General features: G+C 34.3%; 1 protein-coding gene across 2 annotated transcripts in view; it reads right to left on the bottom strand.

The window, feature by feature from the left end:
* OTOGL (otogelin like) overlaps positions 1-22,144 on the bottom strand; it is a 124,190-nt gene that overhangs the window by 51,976 nt on the left and 50,070 nt on the right. For both annotated transcript variants that reach the window (XM_090275663.1, XM_090275664.1), the window contains exons 22-31: positions 21,830-21,882; positions 20,082-20,244; positions 15,853-15,960; positions 14,994-15,132; positions 9,581-9,715; positions 4,952-5,101; positions 3,871-3,990; positions 2,468-2,584; positions 1,291-1,447; positions 720-746 (exon numbers count right to left, since the gene is read on the bottom strand). In XM_090275663.1, the coding sequence (XP_090131789.1) occupies positions 720-746; positions 1,291-1,447; positions 2,468-2,584; positions 3,871-3,990; positions 4,952-5,101; positions 9,581-9,715; positions 14,994-15,132; positions 15,853-15,960; positions 20,082-20,244; positions 21,830-21,882 (1,169 nt within the window). The remainder of the gene's footprint in view (positions 1-719; positions 747-1,290; positions 1,448-2,467; positions 2,585-3,870; positions 3,991-4,951; positions 5,102-9,580; positions 9,716-14,993; positions 15,133-15,852; positions 15,961-20,081; positions 20,245-21,829; positions 21,883-22,144) is intronic.

Below are 22,144 nucleotides of genomic sequence, written 5' to 3'. Positions count from 1 at the left end.
TAGTCACTTACTTGTCTGAAATCATCTTACTCATCTGAAATTAGCGTTAAGTGGCTATGCCATCATCATTAAACAGGTTTGACAAAAAGCCAGCACCAATCTTGCCAACTTCTGGCATTTTCACTGAGAATATAATTCTGTCTCATATCTACTATAACTTAGTTTTAGCCAGCACCACCTGTTAGACTTCTCATCGCAAATCTGGATGCTTGTTAGAGCTGGAAGATTTTCATTGTTACTATTAAATTATAATGTTTTCATTCTTATAATATTTAAATAATTATTTTTGCCTTAAGTGATAAATACATAAATTCCTTCTGTTATTATCATTGTATTTATGCTTCGTTTTTTCTACAACACAATAAAAGTTTGAATAGTGTCCATTTTCATACATAATGGTAAAATGTATGCATTTGGTATATATCTTTCTTCCTTTTTACCTAAAAAGTTAACTAACTTCACTCATTTATTCATGTCATTCAAAAACTATTGAGGGCCTCCTAGGTGCTGAGAAGATGGTTACACCCTCTTTTTATTTCCTAGGGAATAAATTTTAACACAAATACTTAGAAATTTAGATACATTTTAGAAGGCAACGGCTTTTATTGGGTTATTACCAAATTATACGCTATTCATACTTCGTATCCAGCAAAGTTGTTCAAAACTCTGAAGATACACTTAATAGAATAACATAGTGATATTCCTGAAATTCCACATACCTTCATTGTAATATTCACAATCAAGTGCTAAAAGAAAAAAAAGAAGAAACATTAAACTATGTAAGAATCTGACCACTTATCTAAATGTGTGCAAGATATCACCATGGCCTTATCAATGACCAAGCAAAAGAACACAGAAGTAACACCGTTATAAAGTCTTCAGATGACCACCTACACAGGTACATAATAAGTTTAGAGTCAAATATGAAAAAAATTCAAAATGATGTTTTTAAATATATGTTTCTTATAATAAGAACAACACAGCAACTTCATAGCCATAAGAGGAGTAAAATTATAAACAATGTGTCTGGGGATGGTATATAAACAAATTATAGTACAAATGTTACGCTGACAACAGTCAAACAGAACATGAACAATTTTCTCAAAAAAATTTTTATAAATCCTTTAGCTATACTAAAATGTACCTGCTTTGTCACAGGAATTACAGTTTAGTCATCTTAAAGAAATTCTGTTCCATGAGCTCCATGGTATTAGTTCTATGAGAAGATAGATTAATATGACCTCCTTACAAGGTTCCCACCTAATGATGATATTCCAAGGGGGTACTCACAGCAAACAGTAGATGGTCTCCAATGAACAGGTACCCCTTCCTGACAACATTTATATGCATATGCTGCTACATTTGTGCATAAGCATTCACAGTCCCCACCAAGGTTACAGTTACATGTGTCTTCATGGCAATTTTTGGCAAAAGAAGTAACATCAATCTGAAAATGAGAAAAAAGATTAATTTCAGATAGTAATAACTATAATTGATGAAAATTCAACATTCTAAGGAAGAAGTAACTGGTATATTTTCAAAATCTGATACATCAGCTGAACACTGACATTTAGAGATTTCTCAATATCTCAAACCTCCATAATGCTCAAAGGATAAAGAAATTTATTAGGCAGATATAAGATCAAAGAACTAGCAAAACAGGTAATGGAATTAACATGCAAATATAATTTCAACATATGCAATATAACAGATTTATATTTTATAGAAGTTCATTGTTTCATCTTTGGAACATTCACATAGCATTAAAAGTATGTTCAGCCCTGGCTGATGTGGCTTAGTGGATTGACCGCTGGCCTACGAACCAAGGGGTCACTGGTTCGGTTCCCGGTCAGTAAGGGCACATGCCTGAGTTGCGGCCAGGTCCCCGGTTTGGGCGCATGAGAGTCAATCATATATTTATATTTCTCTCCCTCTCTTTCTCTCTCCCTCCTCTCTCTCTAAAGATAAATAAATAAATAAATAAAATGTTTTTTTTTTTAAAGAATGTTCAGTTACCAATTGTGCTTTTACCTGACTTTCATGAATATCTTAAACAATTAAATTTCTAAATAAGTTACATTCCATCTTCTGATGCATTTTAAATGGGCCACTAGAAATAATTTTAAACTATACTTTACATTGATGAAAAGAATGCCCGTTTGGCAATAGTCTTTGAAGAAAAACAACTACAGCTTTGATCAATATTTTATGGCTTTAGTGATGTATGTAAAAAATGCTTCATGAACTAGAAGAGATTACTGAAAATATCATGTACAAATGTATGCTGTTAAATAAGATGTTGTGAAGGAGAGAGTAAATCAACTAAATGCATGACTTCTATAGAAAAACAAACTACAAATTTGTCTTCCTAACAACGGGCAGCTAAATTATATGTCTCACTTATCTTTATGTTATAGATACAGCAGTACCCATTTAGATTTGAAAGTTGAGTAAAGTATTCATTTACCACATTGCGACAAGGAGCAAAAACATCGCTGTACAAAATGGAGCATTCTTTCTTAGCATAAGGAAATTTGTTTTGATGTACCCCACAGGGTTTAAATAATTCATATGCGTTTTCACACTGTGGAAAGTGATAAGGGAGAAAATAAAGATTTAAAGGGGTGATCTCTGAAGCAAAAACCAGAGTAACCTATCCTGACTCCATCCATTACAATCACATCTAATATAGTCTCATTCTTTCAAACAGACTTTACCTAAAGCATCTGTGCTCAGCCAACTCAATGTGATAGCATATATTATTCTTAAAAACAGCTAAACATACTATTAAAATCATATTGAGAGTAGAGAGCAGAGGTAAATAATTTTTCCGTTATCTTAAATGTGGCATTTAAATGATTAAAATAATTATATGAGCAAATGAGACTCTTTCCTTAATTTTCACCTCTTCCATTTCTGTCACAAGCCATCCTGTGAGGATGGTATATTCTCAAGTGTCTACAGGCTCACCTCCCACATACTCAGCAACTTGGTCTGCACCAATTCTAATCCACTTACCTGAAACCGCCCTGGGAAAGATCATCAGCAGTCTCTTCATTACCAAGTATAGAGGCGGTTTTTCAGTCTTCATCTCACTTGACCTTTTGCTACCTTTGATTCTGTTTATTACTTTGCTGTTTTTAAATGTCTCTCTTCGTTTGCCTTTGGCAGCACCATCTTCTGGGTGGGCCCCTCATTGGCCGCTGCTACACCCTCTTTTCCTTCCCCCTTTCTTCTTTGAAAACCTTCATCTCCAAACCTCTCTTTTTCACATGCTATACACTTCTCATGGCTTTAACAACCTGAATATACTAGTAACTGGCAAATTCATATTTCTAGCCTGGATCTCTTCCTTGAATCAAAACCTGGACATTTCCACATAAATATCTGTCACTTCTCTTTCAGCATATCCTAACCTATCCTTATTTCTACGTCGTTGTTCTGTTATCACTGTCCCCTACCAACCACTCCCCTCTTTGCCCTGCCTCAGGAAAGAGCACTGGCCTCTACCCAATAAGCCAGGAAGGTACAAGATTTTTTGAATTCTCTAGATTCAGTCTTCCTAACACAATCTTTCATAATACTAGACAAATCACTTAACCTTCCTGAGCCTCAATATCTCCACTTATAACATGAAGACAACACCCTTTATATTGCATGGTTGTCACAAGAATTATATGAGAAGAGAAATGTGAAAGTAGTTTGTCAGATGTGAACTACTATAGAAATTTTATGTAAAATAGTATTGCCTAAATACATTTTCCTATAAGAATAAAATGTTCCAGTGAATAAATATATTTGTTTGGTTCTAATATATATATGTGTGTGTGTGTGTGTGTGTGTGTGTGTGTGTGTGTGTATTCAGCTTACCTGTCCTAATGCCCAGCTATCTCCAAATACCTGTGCATTTCTCACTTCTAAGTTATTAGATGTGGTCATATCATTTGAAGTACATTTGTCAAAGTTTCCACATAATCCTGATAGTTTGTTCTAAAGTAAAAGGAAATTATTATGAAATAATCTATATTCAGTTCAATATTTAAGAACTCATAGTCACTAAAATGTTTTAAGTATTTAAAAGACATTTTAAAAATTTCTACAAAACCCATTTAACATGTTTCAAAAAGGTTGTGTTTCCTATCTATCTAATTATATTGAACAATTATTTTAAATTCTCAAAAATGTTTTAGCATCCCCCAATTTTTATTTTTCCACACTTACCAATGTCTTAGCTTGGAAATGTATAATACAAACATTACACTATACCCATGGGTATACATATATAAATAAATTTTTAATGATGAAAACCCCTGCCTTATGCTTAAGGTTTTGTAACACTGTGACTGCTGAAACAACAAAACAATTTATTTTTGTCCAGGTAAGACTGAAAAGTCAAAACATTTAAAATATAATTTTTAAGAAAAAATTAACTTTAACACTTCTACATCATGCCAACCTAAGACACAGGACTGTAGGACTGTAGGACTGTGGTAGTAGGTACATAACCCGATGCATTTGTTAAAATCTGTAGAACTGTAAACTGTAAGAGTAATTTTTTTACTCTTTAAAAATAATTTTACTATAAATAAATTCAATGATATATCCAAAATATGGAGGAAAACATGGAATGCATATTGTAATAAATGAATCAATCTGTATTACAAGCATATCACATAGCCATGATGAAGGGGAGTAGGAAGAAGGAAGTTGAGCTAAGTAACTTTGGAAAATTGGATATTGTAAGCTTAATGTCAAAAAGAACTGTATACAACACTGTACTCTAGTTGGTAAAGTGGTTCTTCACTGGAGTATAAGTTAGTAATTCTGAATATATAACTGATTTCTTAAAGAAAAAACATCGATCATTTTATTTTTACAAAACATTGCAAGGTAAATTTAATTTTATACCTTGCATCTCATTTGGACTGACCTACCAAATAGGTTGACCTACCTTCCACTGGGGTCCAACTTTGATATGAATGGTTGTCTTTTTATCCCAAAGAATAGTGATATCTTTGTCTGGAAAGAATACTATCATGTAGTACCCTGCCTTCCAAAGCTGGTATGTAGGTCCATATTCCAGAAAAAAACCTGGTTGTTTCTTTAAAAACAGTAATAATGATAAAGAAAAAAAGTGAATTCCTTGTCTTTTAACCAAAATGTAAACATTAAAAGTTACTACCCACCAATAAGTTTCCATGTACTAGTATTTTTGTTTAGTCCCATTTTTCTGAATTTTATAATAAAGCAAATGCATAAAATAGGAAACACATTAAATTGGTTATGAGACACAAACTGCTGGATGGGCTCAACATGGACAGATGAGCATAGGGTACAAGGTATTTGAGTTCTAGAAAAAAGCACAAACAGGAGCATGTATATAGAATAAGTTAAGGGGATATACCTACTGACTCAGAAATTTCATATTAATGAGAAGTAAATATGACTGAGTGCAAAAAGTGTGTGACTTTACCTATAAACCAACATAATCAGAAAACAAAAGCACAAGGTACATGTATACATACACACACACACACCGGCATATATATTATACACATATATGAAAGAGAGTGTGAGAAAGAGAAGGGGGAAGTGAATTTCCATCAGAGGGACTGAGGAAGGCTTCTTGCAAGGGGTGGGATATGAACTGATCTGTAAGAGGCCATACATACGAAGATATAGAGGGCTGGAAATGAGAATAAAGAAGAAACCATTCCAAGCGACTAGAGCACGGATTTCATGACCAAAGTAGCCTCAGACACTTTGCAACCATGTTACCCATAAAGGAAGGGCTGTTATTCCATGGGCAGATTGTACAGAAAAAAGGCTTCTAAATAGGAAAGTGACAGACCATATTTGTACATTACAAGAAAATAATTTCTATGTTAGAAAGGATAAAAGTGAGAAGAAACTAGAGATGGAACCCACTGGGAAAATTTAGTGTCTTTAGCTTAAAGTGAAACTAAAGAGTGATCTTTATGAGCAGGGTCTATTCCCTAAAAAAGATTACATTGACTCTAACATTGAAATTAACTCATATAATAACTTCAAAATTGCATGGTTAAATCAAATTAAGTAAAATTAATATTTCCAGAAGGAAAATTAAAATTATGTAGGTGATATGAAATCCTTTGGTTATTATCCCCCCCACCTAAGTAATAACAAAAGCATACTTTAGAAATACTACACCAAAGTAGACACTTACAAATATTCCATAGGACAAATTAAATAAACTTAGTCATAGCCATAAGGAGTTTTCAGTCTCTTAGACCAAGGTCATATTTATATGCACTCAGTGTACATATTGGATGAAACAGTACGTACTATGTAACCTAGATACTGTTAATGGGCTCTACCTAACCTCATTTCCTTCTATTCCCAAATGCCAAGTTGGAGTTAGGGGCAGGGCCCTGGGTACCTGTGAGGGTCTAGACTCAACGTGGAAGCATCCTTGTGCCAAGTGAGCAAGGCATTAAAAAATAAAGGAAAAATACCTAACAGGACAAGAGAAACTGCAAAAGTAGGAAAACTTTCTCCTGTTTAACAATGGGGTCCCACATTTCATTTCACTAGGTCCATAAAATAAGTAGCCTGCCTTGCCCCCAAATCCCTCTCTGCCATAAACCTATTTCTATTGTTTCAATTACATTTTTCAGTGCCTTTCTATTATCTCACTTTGTCTTTGGCATTATTATCAGTCTTCCACTACTTGAATTTTAGCTCCTTGAAAGATGTACTTCGTCAAGTTCATGGCAGTATCTTCAGCTTCTATATCAAGCCCTGACTCATAAATTTTTAATACCTTCCTGCACTGGCCTGTTCACAGGTCTCACCTTTCAGCCTTATCAGCAACAAGGAAAGCATGAAGTGTGCCTATAGCTATAGCTCCATTTCACTCATGAAATACTCTTCTGTGTATTTTCCTATTAAAGTTCCCTCAGAGTGATTGACATATCATTTGAACATAAAATGAATTTTTTAATAAGGCAGCATATTATTAGACTTCCTTCAGTTTGGTTCTGTACATCTTTTCTATTTGCCTGCAAGGCAGTTTTTATTAGACAGGATAGTTTACTACAAGAAAATATCCTCTTTGATCAAAAGGAGATGCATATTCCTTTCATTTCAGATTAGGAAGTAAGGATGCTTCTCCTTGAAAGTGTGTTGTGCAATGAATTGCCTAATATACAGAACTCCATTTTAGGTGAGAATTATAGCACTTTACACAAACCCTAGTGATGTTATAAATGTGAAGAATTAAAGATTTAAAGTAGAGCTTAAATAAATTCATAAAATGTTTCTGTCTTAGATTTTTAACAAAATTAGAAATGTGCATTTATTGAAAGAAAAATATGTTTGTTTTCTTCTGCTGGATGAACAATCCATCCATAAAATAAATGGTACTTATTTTCACTTTTGGTGTTCAAGAACAAATATTAGGAGGGATTTGTTATGGTCAAATTATCTTTATGACTTTTTCTCATCAACCTATATGATGAAGATTCATCAGCACCTGCATACAGGGAAAAATTAGATTTGAAAACTACACAAACCTGTAATTATCACTTCAAAATTGTGTCAAACTGTCTTTGTAGGAGCATTTACTATTTTCCCTTCAGTTGTTTTAAACATATTCTTATTCTTATTCTTAGAGAGAACCTTCACCTATAAATGACTATCCAACTGATGGTTATAGCAAACCGTAGTGATTACTTCAAAAAGATGTCAACAGAACTATAGAAACTGTTTTGTCCAAAGCCAGATTGCTGCCTAGGTAGTCTCAACAGCTCAGTGTTTCTGACTGAAATATGCTGTGTTCTAGCTTACATTTAATGTGTAAAAGAATTTGGGGTACCGTTAAAATATTGATTTTCATTCTCAGTCTCAACCATTTTAATTACTAAGGTGGGACCCAGGAACCAGCTTTTATAACAAATATTTCAGATAATTTTAATGCAGAAACTTTGCAGACCAAACTTTGAGAAACACTGTTCTAAAATCTCAGGGCCATATATTAAATCATTTCATTTTTCAACTCTAAAATTTCTTACTTATAAAAATAAATTCAAATGTCTTACACCATTCAAGGCTGATCTGGATACAGCCTCCTGTCTATTGTCCCCTGCATTAAAGTCAGTCTGGACACTTCTCCATAAATTCCTTTGTGATATTCTTCCTTCAATATCCCCATACACTTCAATTAAACGAAACCACTTGGAGTTGTTCGAACATGCCAATTTATCATGCAACTCTGTTCTTTTCCTCTGCATTGATTGCCTTTCTATTCTCTCTCTTCACCTGGCTAATAAATACCCATCCATCATTCAAGACCCAGTTCAAATTATTTCATCCAGGGCAAATTTTCTGAGCCTTCAAAAATCAGAAGGGTAAAGGAGAGAAGAAGGGACATCTTTTTGAAATCTGTTCATTTGTTTAATCTTCATATCAACATAAGAAGTAGAATCATCTCAAATTTACAAATAGGCAAGCTGCAGCTTGCCCAGTGATTCAGCTAACAGGTAACATAATGAGGGTTCCTTATTCAGTGAGTACTGACTGACTTCCAAGGTTGGTTTAGGTCTTCTTCCCAAGGATTCCCATACTGTCCTGTATGTGCATACTCTTGCCATACATAGCACATCACACTGCACATCCTTACTTACTTGAAAGCATTCCTCACCTGAGATAAAGTCTTTAATGGTAAGTACAGTGTCTTTTCACTGTTGTAGTCTCAATAATTAACACAGATTTTGATGTATAGTAGAAATACAAATGAATGAGTGAAATGGATTTATTCTCTGAAATTGGGCAGGCTCCAAGAATGCAAAAATGAATGGGGTGACAGTGGTTCCAATTCTCACATAACTCATAGAGAAATGAAGAAGACAGACAACTATCCTCATAATTTCCCTAGTGTAATGCATGAGGAGAAGATCCCTGAAAGAGATAAAATGAGACCTATCGCATAAGAATAAGTTAAATGGAAAGGCTGAACCAGGTGAGGGCAATGACATTTAGGAAGAAACAGAAGGGAGGGAAAGAACACCGAGCACCTGAAGAACTGATAAAAAGCTCCAACTTCTAGAACACATGCTTGAAGCAGAAAGTGATGAGAGGTAAGTCAGGAGACATGGCAATGGTCAGATTTGTGAGGTCTTGCAGGGCAATGCGAAGTCATTTGAAAAGTTCGAAGCACTAGAGTGACAGATTAGGTTTTCATTTTAGAAAAAACATCCTGACTGCAGTGTGGCAGGATCAGTTAGAGGAGAGGGACTAAGACTGGTAGTCAGGAGTCTAGTCTAGTTTGGAGGATGCTAAAATACTCCAGGTAATAGGTGACTGTTGCTAAAGTCAATGATAACCATGGGAATGAAGAACAGATGAAAGAATTAGAATATGGAGAATTGGAGTGTAAACAAAAGAGACAAGTCAGGAATGCTTACTGAAGCCACATAAAAATAGGAAAAATAATCTAAATCTAGTAACCAGTTACAGAGAAAAGTATCCCAAATTATTTCTGTTTTATTTTCATTATCCTCAGGGTAAGTTAAAATGATCCTAAAAGAAATTTTTTACTAACCTCTTTGTAAGGAGTATCATTCAGGTAAATTTCAGTGTCTCCAACTGAAATCAAAACACTTTTAGAACAAACAATATCGTTGTCAAAGCATTTTTTGTTCTGGGCAATGATAGATATATCTGAATCATCTGTACTCTGAAATGTCAATAACATTATATTAATACAATTGTGTACTATATTTTTTTATCTATTTTCATTAACAAATCTTAAAGAAGATCAGGATTTACAATGGTGTGTATGCAAACTGAACTACAACTTACCTCTAAAATAAAGATAACTTCATTCTAATAATATGAAGAATTTTATTATAATATACCCAGATAGTTTAATTTTTAAACATTTACTAATATCTTCTGTTAATATTTTCTAATAAAGCTTTTTTCCCATTTTATTATTATTGCTCAAATTTATCAACCTATTTATTTTCAATAAATACCTCAAAACACATTCATTTAGGGGAATTTTTTTTAGTCATTTTAGGCAACATCTTTTGTTGTATCTTAAACAGTTTTCTAGGTAAATAATTATATGTCTACAAGTTCAAACTTAAATAGATACAAAACTTTGGTACATGTTGGTAAATAAAATAATGTATATCATTTAAGGGATTTCTGTGAACTTTACATATGTTATCTCACTTAATTCTTATGGTACTTTTTCAATTAAGTACTATCTCCATTTTACAAATCAGGAAACAGAGGTTAAGAAGGAGGAACTGATTGTCCAAGGCCACTTAGCTAAATAAGGGCGAAGACAGAGTTCTATTATTTTTAATGACGCAGAGAAATTAGGAAGGCTCTAAGCACTGGCCGAGAAGAGAAATCAATTGTAGGTGATAGGCTATCCTTAGTTTGAGAGACTATTATTTAGCCCCAGACACTATAAATCGACTCCTTACCTCTCACCTCACCCTCACCTTTTGGCCACTTCCCACTCCATCCACTAAGAACATGTTCTCTAGAATCAAGATTCCTAATGTTGTATCTCAGTTTCATTAATGGGTTTCTGTAGTTTTACAGACCCTGAAAATTCATTGTAAAATGTTGTTTTTGAGTACCATATTTTTCTAAGAAGAAAATCCATGGTTTTTATCAAATTTTTGAAGTAGTCCTTACCTGTCTCCCAAAGTTAAAAGTGATACTGCTTTAAGAGTCCTCTCACTAACTTGGGGAAGGTGGGAATTTCATCAGAAAAAAAAAAGTGACACTTCTCTGGACTCAATATCCAGTTTTCAAGGACTCACACACATTTCTTGAATCCTTTTCAGTTTTAGGTATATGGGTCAGTGTTTATTTTCAAAGTGAGAAAAGCCTTTAAATGTTTGGAAATCATATAGGTCTTGATGCAAATTCTCCACACTTAGTTTTTCATATCATCAGCAATGTGAACACTAGCTCAATCTATCTCTTGGTTTGTCTAAATTCTTCCTGCCTCATTAGTAATTACTATAGCATAGCACCTAGAGAACAGGTTTTCAAGCAATGGTGTTGACAGAATAACTGATGTTTTTCTCTGGGACCCATTTTTCCTTCCTTTATAGTCACTGAGAGCTTTGTTTTCTTGTAATCCTTTTTGCAAAGCATTGCCTAAGTTTTGAAAAGGAGAATGATAAGGTGATTATGGCATTGTACTACTAAAAAATAATGCCACACTTTTCTGCTTTTATGAACAGTTTTCAAAGATCAAAAATAATATGTAATTTAGGGTTTTATTTTTGCTCTTCTTGGGAACAGTTCAATAAAGGGATGTGAAAAGCTGGCTGAAAGGTTTTCTATTGCCATTTCTATTACTAATAATTAAAGTGCTTCAGTGGCAGCTGTATTCTTTATATTAACTTCAAAGAGCCAAGAAACATTCAATATTACGTGGTCTGTCTTGTAATAATATGTTATGTTACAGTAACTTGAAATAATATCAATTCCTAAGAATCACATTTCTCCAATTTCTGTTTCATATGTATTTCAAGTTATATTAGGTTTGAAGATAATACTGCTGAGTTACTAAGCAACACAAAGCGTGATTACAAGCTGGAGGAAAAGCAATCAACATCAATGTGCCACAGGGATTCCTCAATCCCTTTATTCTCAGGGAGTGAAAACAATGATAGAGAACATTCTCCCAAGTGATTCTGAAACGTAAAGTGTCAGTACCTCTCAAGGTGGTATATTATTTTACTTATCTCAGTCTGAGCACCTGTCTTAGCCTTAGCCTTTTAAGAATAACCACCCCACACAAAGTCCCTGCTGATACAGTAGCCGCAGGCAGCCATGTTTCTGTCCACAGCGGATTGGACCCAAAGCAATACGTTCATTCATGGGACAATGGACTTTAATGCTGGCAAGAAAGAGACGATTCTATCCAATTAGATTATCTCTCACATTTGAACCAGAAAAATAATGGCTTTTTGTAGTAAGATCTGAGGGTGAATAGGCACAGAGAGAATAAAGCTTGAGTGGGAGCTGAACAGGTGAAAGCAAGCTTAGGATATGAAGAAATAGAAACAATAATTGAACTGAAGCAAAGACAGAGACAAAATATAGAAAGAGAGACACAGCAAGCCTGAGGAGACAGAAAGCAGAGCATTCACATAGAGATTGATGAAGCTGCATCAATGAATCAGAGCATCCCTGCATTTCTGCTGCCAGACAGGTAAAACCACCCATCAGTCATCAGCCTTGTGGTGTGTACTGTTCTGCTCAAGGATTTCTTTGGAGTGTTATTTCTCTTAGGATTTTATATACCAATCACCACAGCACTCCCTACTATTCATTTCCTAAAATAGCCAATGCTTAACCAGAATGTTACTGAGAAGGAAAACCACTCTGAGGTGTTCACTGCAAAGGAATTCTACCTGAAAATACACTGATAAAGAAGTGTTATAATGGGGTAAAATATGCCAGTACCAGGCCTCCCACTTCCATGAAACTTTCCTGTAAAGGGTTTTTCTAGTCAAAATTAGTTACATTACCACAACAGAGCTTTCATTTGACCCAACCTTCTGGCTTCTTGTTTACTAACGACTTCTCAAATGTAAAACAATTGAGGGTAAAACTTAAATATTGATTGATTCATTAATTATTATTAAAAAGTAGAAAAGTAACACTCATTCTTCTTAAACTATTCCAAAATTCAAGAAGAGGAAAGACTCTCAAACTCTTTTTATGAGGCCGGTATTACCCTAATTCCAAAACCAGGTTAAGACACAGCAAAAGAAAAAAAATTACAGGCCAATATATCTGATGAACATAGATGCTGAAATCCTCAACAAAATATTGGCAATCTGGATCCAGAAACACATTAAACAAATCATACACTATAATTAAGTGGGATTCATCCTAGGGATTAAAGGATGGTATAACCTTCACAAACCGATAAATGTAATACATCACATAAACAAAATGAAAGATAAAAATCACATGGTCATACCAATAGATGTTGAAAAAGCATTTAATAAAATCCAGCACCCATTCATAACAAAAAACACTCAGTAAAGTGGGAATAGAGAGGGCATACCTCAACATAATAAAGGCCATATATGACAAACTCACAGCCATCATCATAGTCAATGGGCAAAAACTGAAAACATTTCTCTTGAGATCAAGAACAAGACAAGGTGCCTGCTTTCACCACTTCTATTCAACATATTACTGGAAGTTTTAGCCACAGTGATTAGACCAGAAAAAGTAATAAAAGGCATGCAAATAGGAAAGGAAGAAGGAAAAATGTCATTATTCACAGACAACATGATAGTGTGCATAGAAAACTCTATAGTCTCCACCAAAAAACTACTTGACCTAATAACTGAATTCAGCAAAGTAGCAGGATAAGAAGTCAATATTCAGACATCAATGGCATTCCTGTATACCATCAATGAGGTATCAGAAGGGGAAACTAAGGAAAAAAGTCCCATTTACTATAGTACAAGAAAAATAAAGTACCTAGGAATAAATTTAATCAGGGATGTAATAGACCTGTATTTGTAAAACTGCAGAACACTGAAGAAAAAAATTGTGTTACATACAAATAAATGGAAGCATATACCATGTTCATGGATTGGAAGAATTAACATCATTAAGATGTGCATACTATCCTTAAAAAAAAAACAAAAAAAGTGGAACTGCCTTTTGACACATCAATTCTGCTGCTGGGAATATACACTAAGAATCCAGAATCACCAATTCGAAAGAACATATGCACCCTTATGTTCACAGCAGCGCTATTTACAACAGCCAAGTGCTAGAAGCAGTCTAAGTGCCCACCAGTAAATGAGGGGATCAAAAAAACTGTGGTACACTTACACAACAGAATACTACAAGGCAGAAACAAAGAAGGAACTCCTACCTTTTGCAACAGCATGAATGGAACTAGAGAATATTATGCTAAGTGAAATAAGCCAGACAGTGAAAGACAAATACCACATGACCCTGATTATAACTGGAATATAATGAACAAAACTAACTAATGAGAAAAAATAGAACCAGAGGCACAAAAGCATGGAACAGACTGATAGCTGTAGAAGGGGGGCTGGTGGTGGGGATGGTGGAATGAAGAGGAAGAGTCTAGTCAAAGAACATGTATGAATGATGCATGGACATGGACAGTGAGAGGGGATTGACTGTGGGAGCAGGGGTGGGCTGGGGGGGATGGCAAAAGAGAAGAATTGGGACAACTGTAATAGAATAAACAATAAAAAATAAAATAATTAAAAAGTAGAAAATAATTACTGAAAAACCTATGCTAAAGTGTTATTGAAATGTTTTAGAAGGTTTTAATACATAGGACTGTTATTTTGTTATTTTTGTGCAGGTTTTTTCCTAAGATTACATTTTTATTTAGAAATTTAATTCTCAGATCAATGATATCTAAGTAAAATTTAGGTACACAGAAAATACAAATGCATTAAACATGAAAAATTTTAAGGATTTTATAAGATATACAAAGCCTGGGGTTTACCAAAACATATCAAAATAGCAGTCTAAAATTGAAAATAATGCCTTTCAATTGCTACAACCATAAACGATACCTGATTTAATGCCTTATATTAATATTTTCCAAACAAAGTCAATAAAAATAAAATTATTAACATTTGAAATGCAGTAACTATATAGCAGGCTCTATTTGAGAGTTTGCCTATATTGATCTCAGTTGACCCTAAGAACTAGCCATGGAAATAGGTCCAATTTTTATCTTCATCTTACAAATGAGAAAACAGAGGCACAGGAAGTTTCAGAACTGACCCATCACTTATAAGTAATAAAACTTTAGACTGAGTCAAGGAAATTTGATTAAAATTGCTTAACTTTTACAGGTTGTATTAATGACATATGGACTTGCTATACCATGCTCCAGCATACTTGATTTTTACATTGTCTTTACATAACTGCAAATAAAAGTGCAAGTAATTGTGACATACCTTTATCAAAAATACCTGGCAATCACCGATATAGTCATATTCTAGTCCATCAAAAGAATAATAGTGCCGATCCCCATATATTGTGCACATTGCAGGGCATGGATAGTATGTGCAATTGAACATTCCTCGTCGACAAACACTATTAGAAAATAGCACCAGTTACCATTCATTGTAAGAAACATGGCTCCAATTAGTTTTCCAAGTGAAATGAACATTGGAAGATTTGCATTCAAGAGCATTGCCAATATTCTCTGACAACATTACATTAAGATATTAGACATATATTTACCACTCTATTTAAATTACCAGACACTACAACCAAGCCTAGAAAGTGCACCTGGGGCACACTAAAAACAGACGGTGGAAAGAAAAATTGAACACAGGCATGCTGGTAGCCAGAAGGCCACAATGCCATCTTTGATACTTGAGTTTACTTAAATACATTAAGTGGGATTTTGTTCATGAGTTTAGAATCTTTATCTATATTTCAAGCAAATTATATTTCAATTTTATTTTATGATATCCTTTTGGCTTATTTCCAAACAGAAAGCCTTCCATTAAATGTGACTTTCTCTGTGGAATATTTATCATTTTCTTATAAACTTGAGGTATTTTTTTCTTATTTTCAAATTGTCATATTTCACACTTTTCTTCTGTGTTAAACAAATATGCATAAAAATAATGGTATGATCCCCCTATTGATAGTGGCTCTCTATCAATGCCTGAATGCCTTTAAAATCTTATTTACTCAGGCTTGATTTGTTTTCTGCTGAAGTCAGTCACATGAAGTAAATACAAGATGAATGAAACTAATACAGTTGCCTAGGACATTTTTTCTGAAATAAATGAATTTCATTACCAGGTATAACATGGAGTAGTAATCACTTCTCCTGAGAGGTACTCCCAGTCTTTCCAGATACAAGGACAGCTTTCGGGAATATAGCACTTTCCTCTGTGCTCCGCCAGTCTTCCAAAAGAAGAGTTAATGCAATGTAGTATAAAGTACTAATTTCAGTTTTTAAAAAAAATTATAATCCTGACATATTTGAAACCATCTATATTCATTACATCTGTCATAGGCATGTTTGATCCGGTCTGTTGAAAGGTTAAATCCAGTCTATCCCCCGCTTTTTTCCATACAGTACCTTGTATATCACAGTACTAAGTAAATGCCAGACAAAAGATTGGATTTGATCATTTTAACCTTTTCTTATCACTTAATACAATAAGTGAGAGACAGAAGCCTAAATTCCCAGACAAAGAGAGCTATTCTGAAAAAAACACATAGAGGTAGTGAAGGCCCCCTTCTTCAATATTTACTACTTAAGAGGAAAGGGTCTGTGGGTATAATAATTTTTTGATAAAATGGTGAATTATGAGATTTGTGACATTTTTTGTTATGGGACAGAGAGAGGAATTAAAAGCCTTCTTCTGTGAGTGCTTAAAATTAAAATCATGAGAATTTAGTTCAGCTGTGTTTTGAATTAAAAAAAAATAACCTTATATCAAGTGTTTCACATTTTTATTATTAATATATCAAGTTTTGGAAATAAATCTTATTTAAAGTGTTATTGCCATAAAAAAGGCAAAAGAAAAAATAAAGTGTTATTGCCTTCTTGAAATAGTACCAATGAAAAGCTATCTTACTATATCTATGAATATAAAAATTAAAACAAAATACTCAATGTCAAGGAAGAATTAATTTTGTTGTGTTATCAAAGTATTTTGTTACAAAGAGTAAATAAATACATATATATACCCTTAATATAAATATATACATATACTTTCCAGTATTATTAAGACATTTTTCAAAATCACTTTCATAAAAAAATAAGAAATTTAATAATTTAAATGTATAATAACATTAAAATTTTAAATGTATTTATGTAAAATAATAGTAAAATTATTCAAAATAAATAACTACTAAAATAGATAAAATAGATAAAGTTTTTTCTAAATTTGTTTTAAAATGTTATATTTCGATGCTATAAAAATTAACATAGGAGTAGGGAATCCTGAATTCTTGCCTCTTCTCACAAATGGAAATAATCATATTCTTTTCGAGTTCTGCTCTCCTCATAGTTCATCTAACACAGTACTGTAATTTCTTATTCCATGTATATGCTGTCTCTTGACTTTAAGCTCCACCTGGGAAGACCATGAATATCTTGTTAGTGGCTATGTCCCAATATCTAGTACATAGCAGACACTCAATTGTTGAGTAAAGGTAAATAAATGCATCTATCCATGTAATGATGCATTATCTCATTTGGATTTCATTCAGACAATAATACCCTAGAGTCCATAATTTCTCACCTCAACCCTCCAAACTTCAAGCCACTTTCCCTGGATATTGCATCTCTCCTCTGACTAGGAAATCTTTCTCCTCCCCAGTTCTACCTGAAAGGCCTCTTCTCATCAACTAAGATTCATTTTAGCACAATCATTTCAGTGCAATCCTTTATGTTCCACACTTTTCATACATAATGATCTGTACAAATGTTTATTGGAGGATTCATAACAATAAATGGCAAGTACTTCATTAAAGATCTAAGAGAAATCATAAAAGCAACAATAAAAACTAATACTTTTCAGTGCTTATTATGGCACATCCACAGTTTTAACTACTTTAAATACATCACTAATTCATCTAATCCTAGTGACAACCCCATAAGGTTGATTCCGTTGTTACCTGGGTACTTTTGTATCCACCATCCCTGTAGAGTAACACAAAGTTCCACAATAGGTACTTCATAAACATTGGCTGTCCAATTGTTTAGATGAGGGATGCCTCATCTAAATGAGCCACAATCCCTACATACCCCACCAAAGTAGTGGCTTCTAGTACTTATGCTGATGACCGCTGATTTTTTATAACTAACCAAAACTGGAGGAAGGAAGAAGAAAGCTATAATCTCTTGTAAGTTATCTGCAACTTGGGCAGACTTACTGGATGACTGTTGTGTTGCATCCGTGAAGTAGGTATTATTACACCCATTCTAAAAAGAGGAAGTTGAGCTCTGGTTGGTGTGGCTCAGTGGGTTGAGCACCAGTCTGCGAACCCAGGGGCTGCTGGTTCAAATCCCAATCAGGGCACATGCCTAGGTTGCAGGCCAGATCCCCAGCTGGGGACATGTGAGAGGCAACTGCACATTGATGTTTCTCTCCCTCTTTCTCCCTCCCTTCTCCTCGCTCTAAAAATAAATAAATATTTTTTAAGAGACTCCAGTGGTTAAGTAACTTGTTCCAAAATACTTCAGTTAATAAAAAGAAGGACCAATATTTGAACCCAATTCTATATGACTCTTCCCACTATATTGTTTTGCATTTCTTTAATCCACAGTGACTTCTAAACTAAGGTATATAGTCCTGTTAAGTCAATGAATCATTGGCACTATCAGGAGCCCCATGAAAACAAGTTACAGGCTTATTTTCCTAAAATAAGCTAACCAAAGTCACATGGAAAACAATCCAAATCATATTACCATAACCAACTCTATAGTAGAAAATTATGAATAACAAAATTATTTCCAAATCAGTCAGAGTCCTCTTAGTCAATTCCAACTGTATTTATCTGATACATTTCTTTAAGCTTTTGTAACGAGATTTCATCAGTAAATAAATAAATCATTGTTGAACTGAAAGTCAAGTGACGGCAAATAGATATTTTTAAAATAATAGCATCAATCACAGACATATGAAACGAAGTTAGGATGTACATTTATCTAATTAGCCATGCATCTATAATAGTAATAATCAAATCAAATAAATAATCAATGATGTAGGTTTCAATCATTTTATCATTATAAAGGTTTTACATTCTTCGTCGTTTTCACTAAAATGTCTTCCTTGCTCATCTGCTCTGCGGCCTGATTTCTACCTGCCTTTATTTTCCCACGCATGGGCTTGTTCTGTTAACCTCTGACTGCATCCCTCCTCTCTAAAGAGATTGGTACAGTCCCAAGTTACTTGGCTCTTCAACCTATTCTAAATGGAGACCATTTAGACGAATGCAACTCCCCTGGGAAACAGACCACAAAACCTCTCTCTTCTCTGTTCATGGTTTACATGAACTAAGCCTAGGAATCCCTTTGTGGGAATATGCTACTGGAGGAAGAATGGATGACCTACTTGCCTTTAGGCATCCCTCCTTCTGAGCACTGACTCTAATCATTATCAGAAGAGGGAGGACCGGTCAGGTCTCATGATAAGTGTGCCTTCAAGAAAGCTAATAGCCCCTGAATTCTATATTTGCTTTCATGTGTGCTACACATTACTGCTACTAAAAGAAATTTATGAAGCATAAATTATGTTTCTATAAAATAGTGACTCGTATTTATTGAGTGAACACGCACACGCACACGCGCGCACACACACACACACATCTCACAATGCCTAATTGAGACCTTAAAGAAACTTGCCAAAAATCACTTGGCTAATATGCACAGAGCTGGGATTTGAAACCCAGTGTGTCTGAGCCATAGCTCCGACTTGTTACCCACTGCCCGGTATAGCCTCAATACACCACTTTCTATAACATCCATTAGATAAAGCAGTTGGCATGACCATTATAACTTAATATTAACAATAACAGCACAAAAGAATATACAAAAATATGCACTGAAGTGCAGTGAATGAAGAGTGGTTCACTACCACTTTCCCAAAATTGCAGTTGAACCTGGAAATAAATGTTGAATCCATCCTAAAATGAGTTCTCTCATCAATTCACTGTATTACTGTTTACTTTAATTATATTGTATTACTTTAATACTATATTAATTAATTAACACTTTCATACTGTAGTACCTGAATAATATTGCACACACTCTATTACTTTAATAGCATTGCATACCTAAGTGACATTACTTAATCATGCTATATTAACATGTAATACATAATATCTTGCAGATAACATGTGATATGTTACATGAAGATAAAACAATGATTACAATAGTCTTCTAGTTACCAACTAATTACCATCAGTCAACCAGAACAACAATTTTAGCTAGTTCTGTAAATAATGTTTTTAACTGCTGTGCTTCATATTAAATTCTGAATGTTTTGTATTATGAAGAAAAAGAGGCTTACCCTGGAGCACAAACACAACCACTTATGCAGGGTGAGGATGGGGCACAAGTGAAGTTCATGGCCAGGTTTGCACATGTAATCTCACAATTTACACCACCAGCTGGTAATTCAGGATCAGGAAACCTGCAGTCAAAATAGACTTTTCCCTCTGGGCAAGCATGAACTTCAGGGACAAGGCACAAACAAAATATGCTTAAGTTTGTATTAATGCCATAGACAGATAATTGTATTAAAGTACACTTGTATCAAAACAAAAGTCACCATAGAACATTTTACCAGTTGTTATTAGATGATTCTCTTGCTCTATGATGTTCAGTTGATGAGCTTAAAAATATTCTCTAGTCAGATTCTCTTTATAAGTACCTAAATTTCCAAAATCTATTTTGAGTTTGAAAATCTTAGCTTCCTTCCACAATGTTATAACTATACAGCTAATGTATAAATTTTCTGAGGTCAAGAAACAGGGTATTTTATTAATCCAAACATATATCCACAAATTTAGAAGAATAACAATTAGTGTGTTTAAACTTTACAAATCTGTGTGTTTATAACAAACACATGACAATTTTAGATCTTGCTTCACCTTTTAGTCATTATTGACATCAGTCCTCACTATACTGTAGAAGTACTGAAGTGGACGTAATTATAGGTAGGGTAAGAAATACAAATTCCTCCAAAAAGCTTTTGGGCTCAGAGGGATTAAATAGAGTGCCTTATTTGGGGCTGAAAAGATTAAATCTTGTGGATTCCTCTGTTAGGAATATGGCACTGGGACTTCCCCTTCTCTAAAGCTGAGCCGCCTTGAAGCAAATGAGCAAGGCACAGATGGCCCAGAAGCTATTGAATATGTGTGTGGTACACGGACAGATCCTAAAAGAAGCCCTAGATAGCCTGAATCCATATAAAGTAAATCCAGGGCATATAATTCCATGCTAATTTATAATAATATACACATGACTGTGTAAATAACAAAGCAATAGTTCTCAATGTTAACAGCCTACCCTCTCTCTGCCCATTAAAGTCAATGAAAATAGTGTCATTATTTGCCTACAATTTCTCTACAGTGACTATAAATTTAAATGTTTTTGTATAGTGAAAATAAATAATATAGCATCACCTAGTATATAAGATCTTTAAGAATGATATATAAGTATAAATGACATTATAAGGAAAGACGGCAATTGACATCATTTTATATGCCAATTTTTAAGTGATGGCTCTAGTCCTAGAGCCTTGCTACTCATAATGGAGCCCAAGTACCAATGGCAATAGCATCACCTTGACCTTTGACAGAAATGTAGACTCTCAGGCATCCCTCCTGACCTACTGAATCAGAATCAGCATTTTAACAAGATCCCTGGATAATTGTGCACACATTAGTATCTGAGAAGTGTTGGCCTACAGTAGTGTCAAAACTTCTGTCTCGCAAGTCCAAGATACATATCCCTAAAGCTTTTGTGGCACCTGGGTTAGTTCTGGGGTGAGCAGAATCTAGGCAGCATCCCTGGATTGATGACCTCTGCCCCTAAACAGCCTTATATGTTCACCCCAGACTGTCCTTCAAATATTGTAATTTCCAAAGTGAAAGGACTTAGGAGGCACTGAAGCACCGCATTGAGAAACGCTCCCAACGCTATATTCATCAACATAGGCAAGGAGGACCGGGATAGATGAAACACTTTGCCAGAAAAGTGGGAGCAGTACCAGAGCCATATTCTCCTTAAGGAAAATACATATCTATATCTTACCAGTAGAGGGCGCTGCTGGTTCATCACATTTCACAGTCCCATTTGAACATTGGCTAGTAAAAGTAAATTATTATAAATTATTATAAAAATCTATTTTCTGTATTAAAAAACAATATACTCTGTGAAAATTGATTGAATATATATAAATGTTATTTTTCCCATAGAATTTTTTTCATAAATAAGTTATTGGCTTAGGTCCAATTTGAAGAGAGCTATTTTAGTTCAGCACACTTTTATCAAACACTTATATGTATGGGGCACTGAGATAGGCATGGGGGCTACAAAGACCAAAATTCATAGTCTTTTCTCAAGTGG

The sequence above is a fragment of the Furipterus horrens genome, unplaced genomic scaffold (genome assembly GCF_987537825.1).
Source record: "Furipterus horrens unplaced genomic scaffold, mFurHor1.1.pri manual_scaffold_4, whole genome shotgun sequence".
In the NCBI taxonomy this organism is placed as follows: Eukaryota; Metazoa; Chordata; class Mammalia; order Chiroptera; family Furipteridae; genus Furipterus; species Furipterus horrens.
Note: the sequence above shows the minus strand (reverse complement) of the source record. Positions and strands in the feature narration are given on the sequence as shown.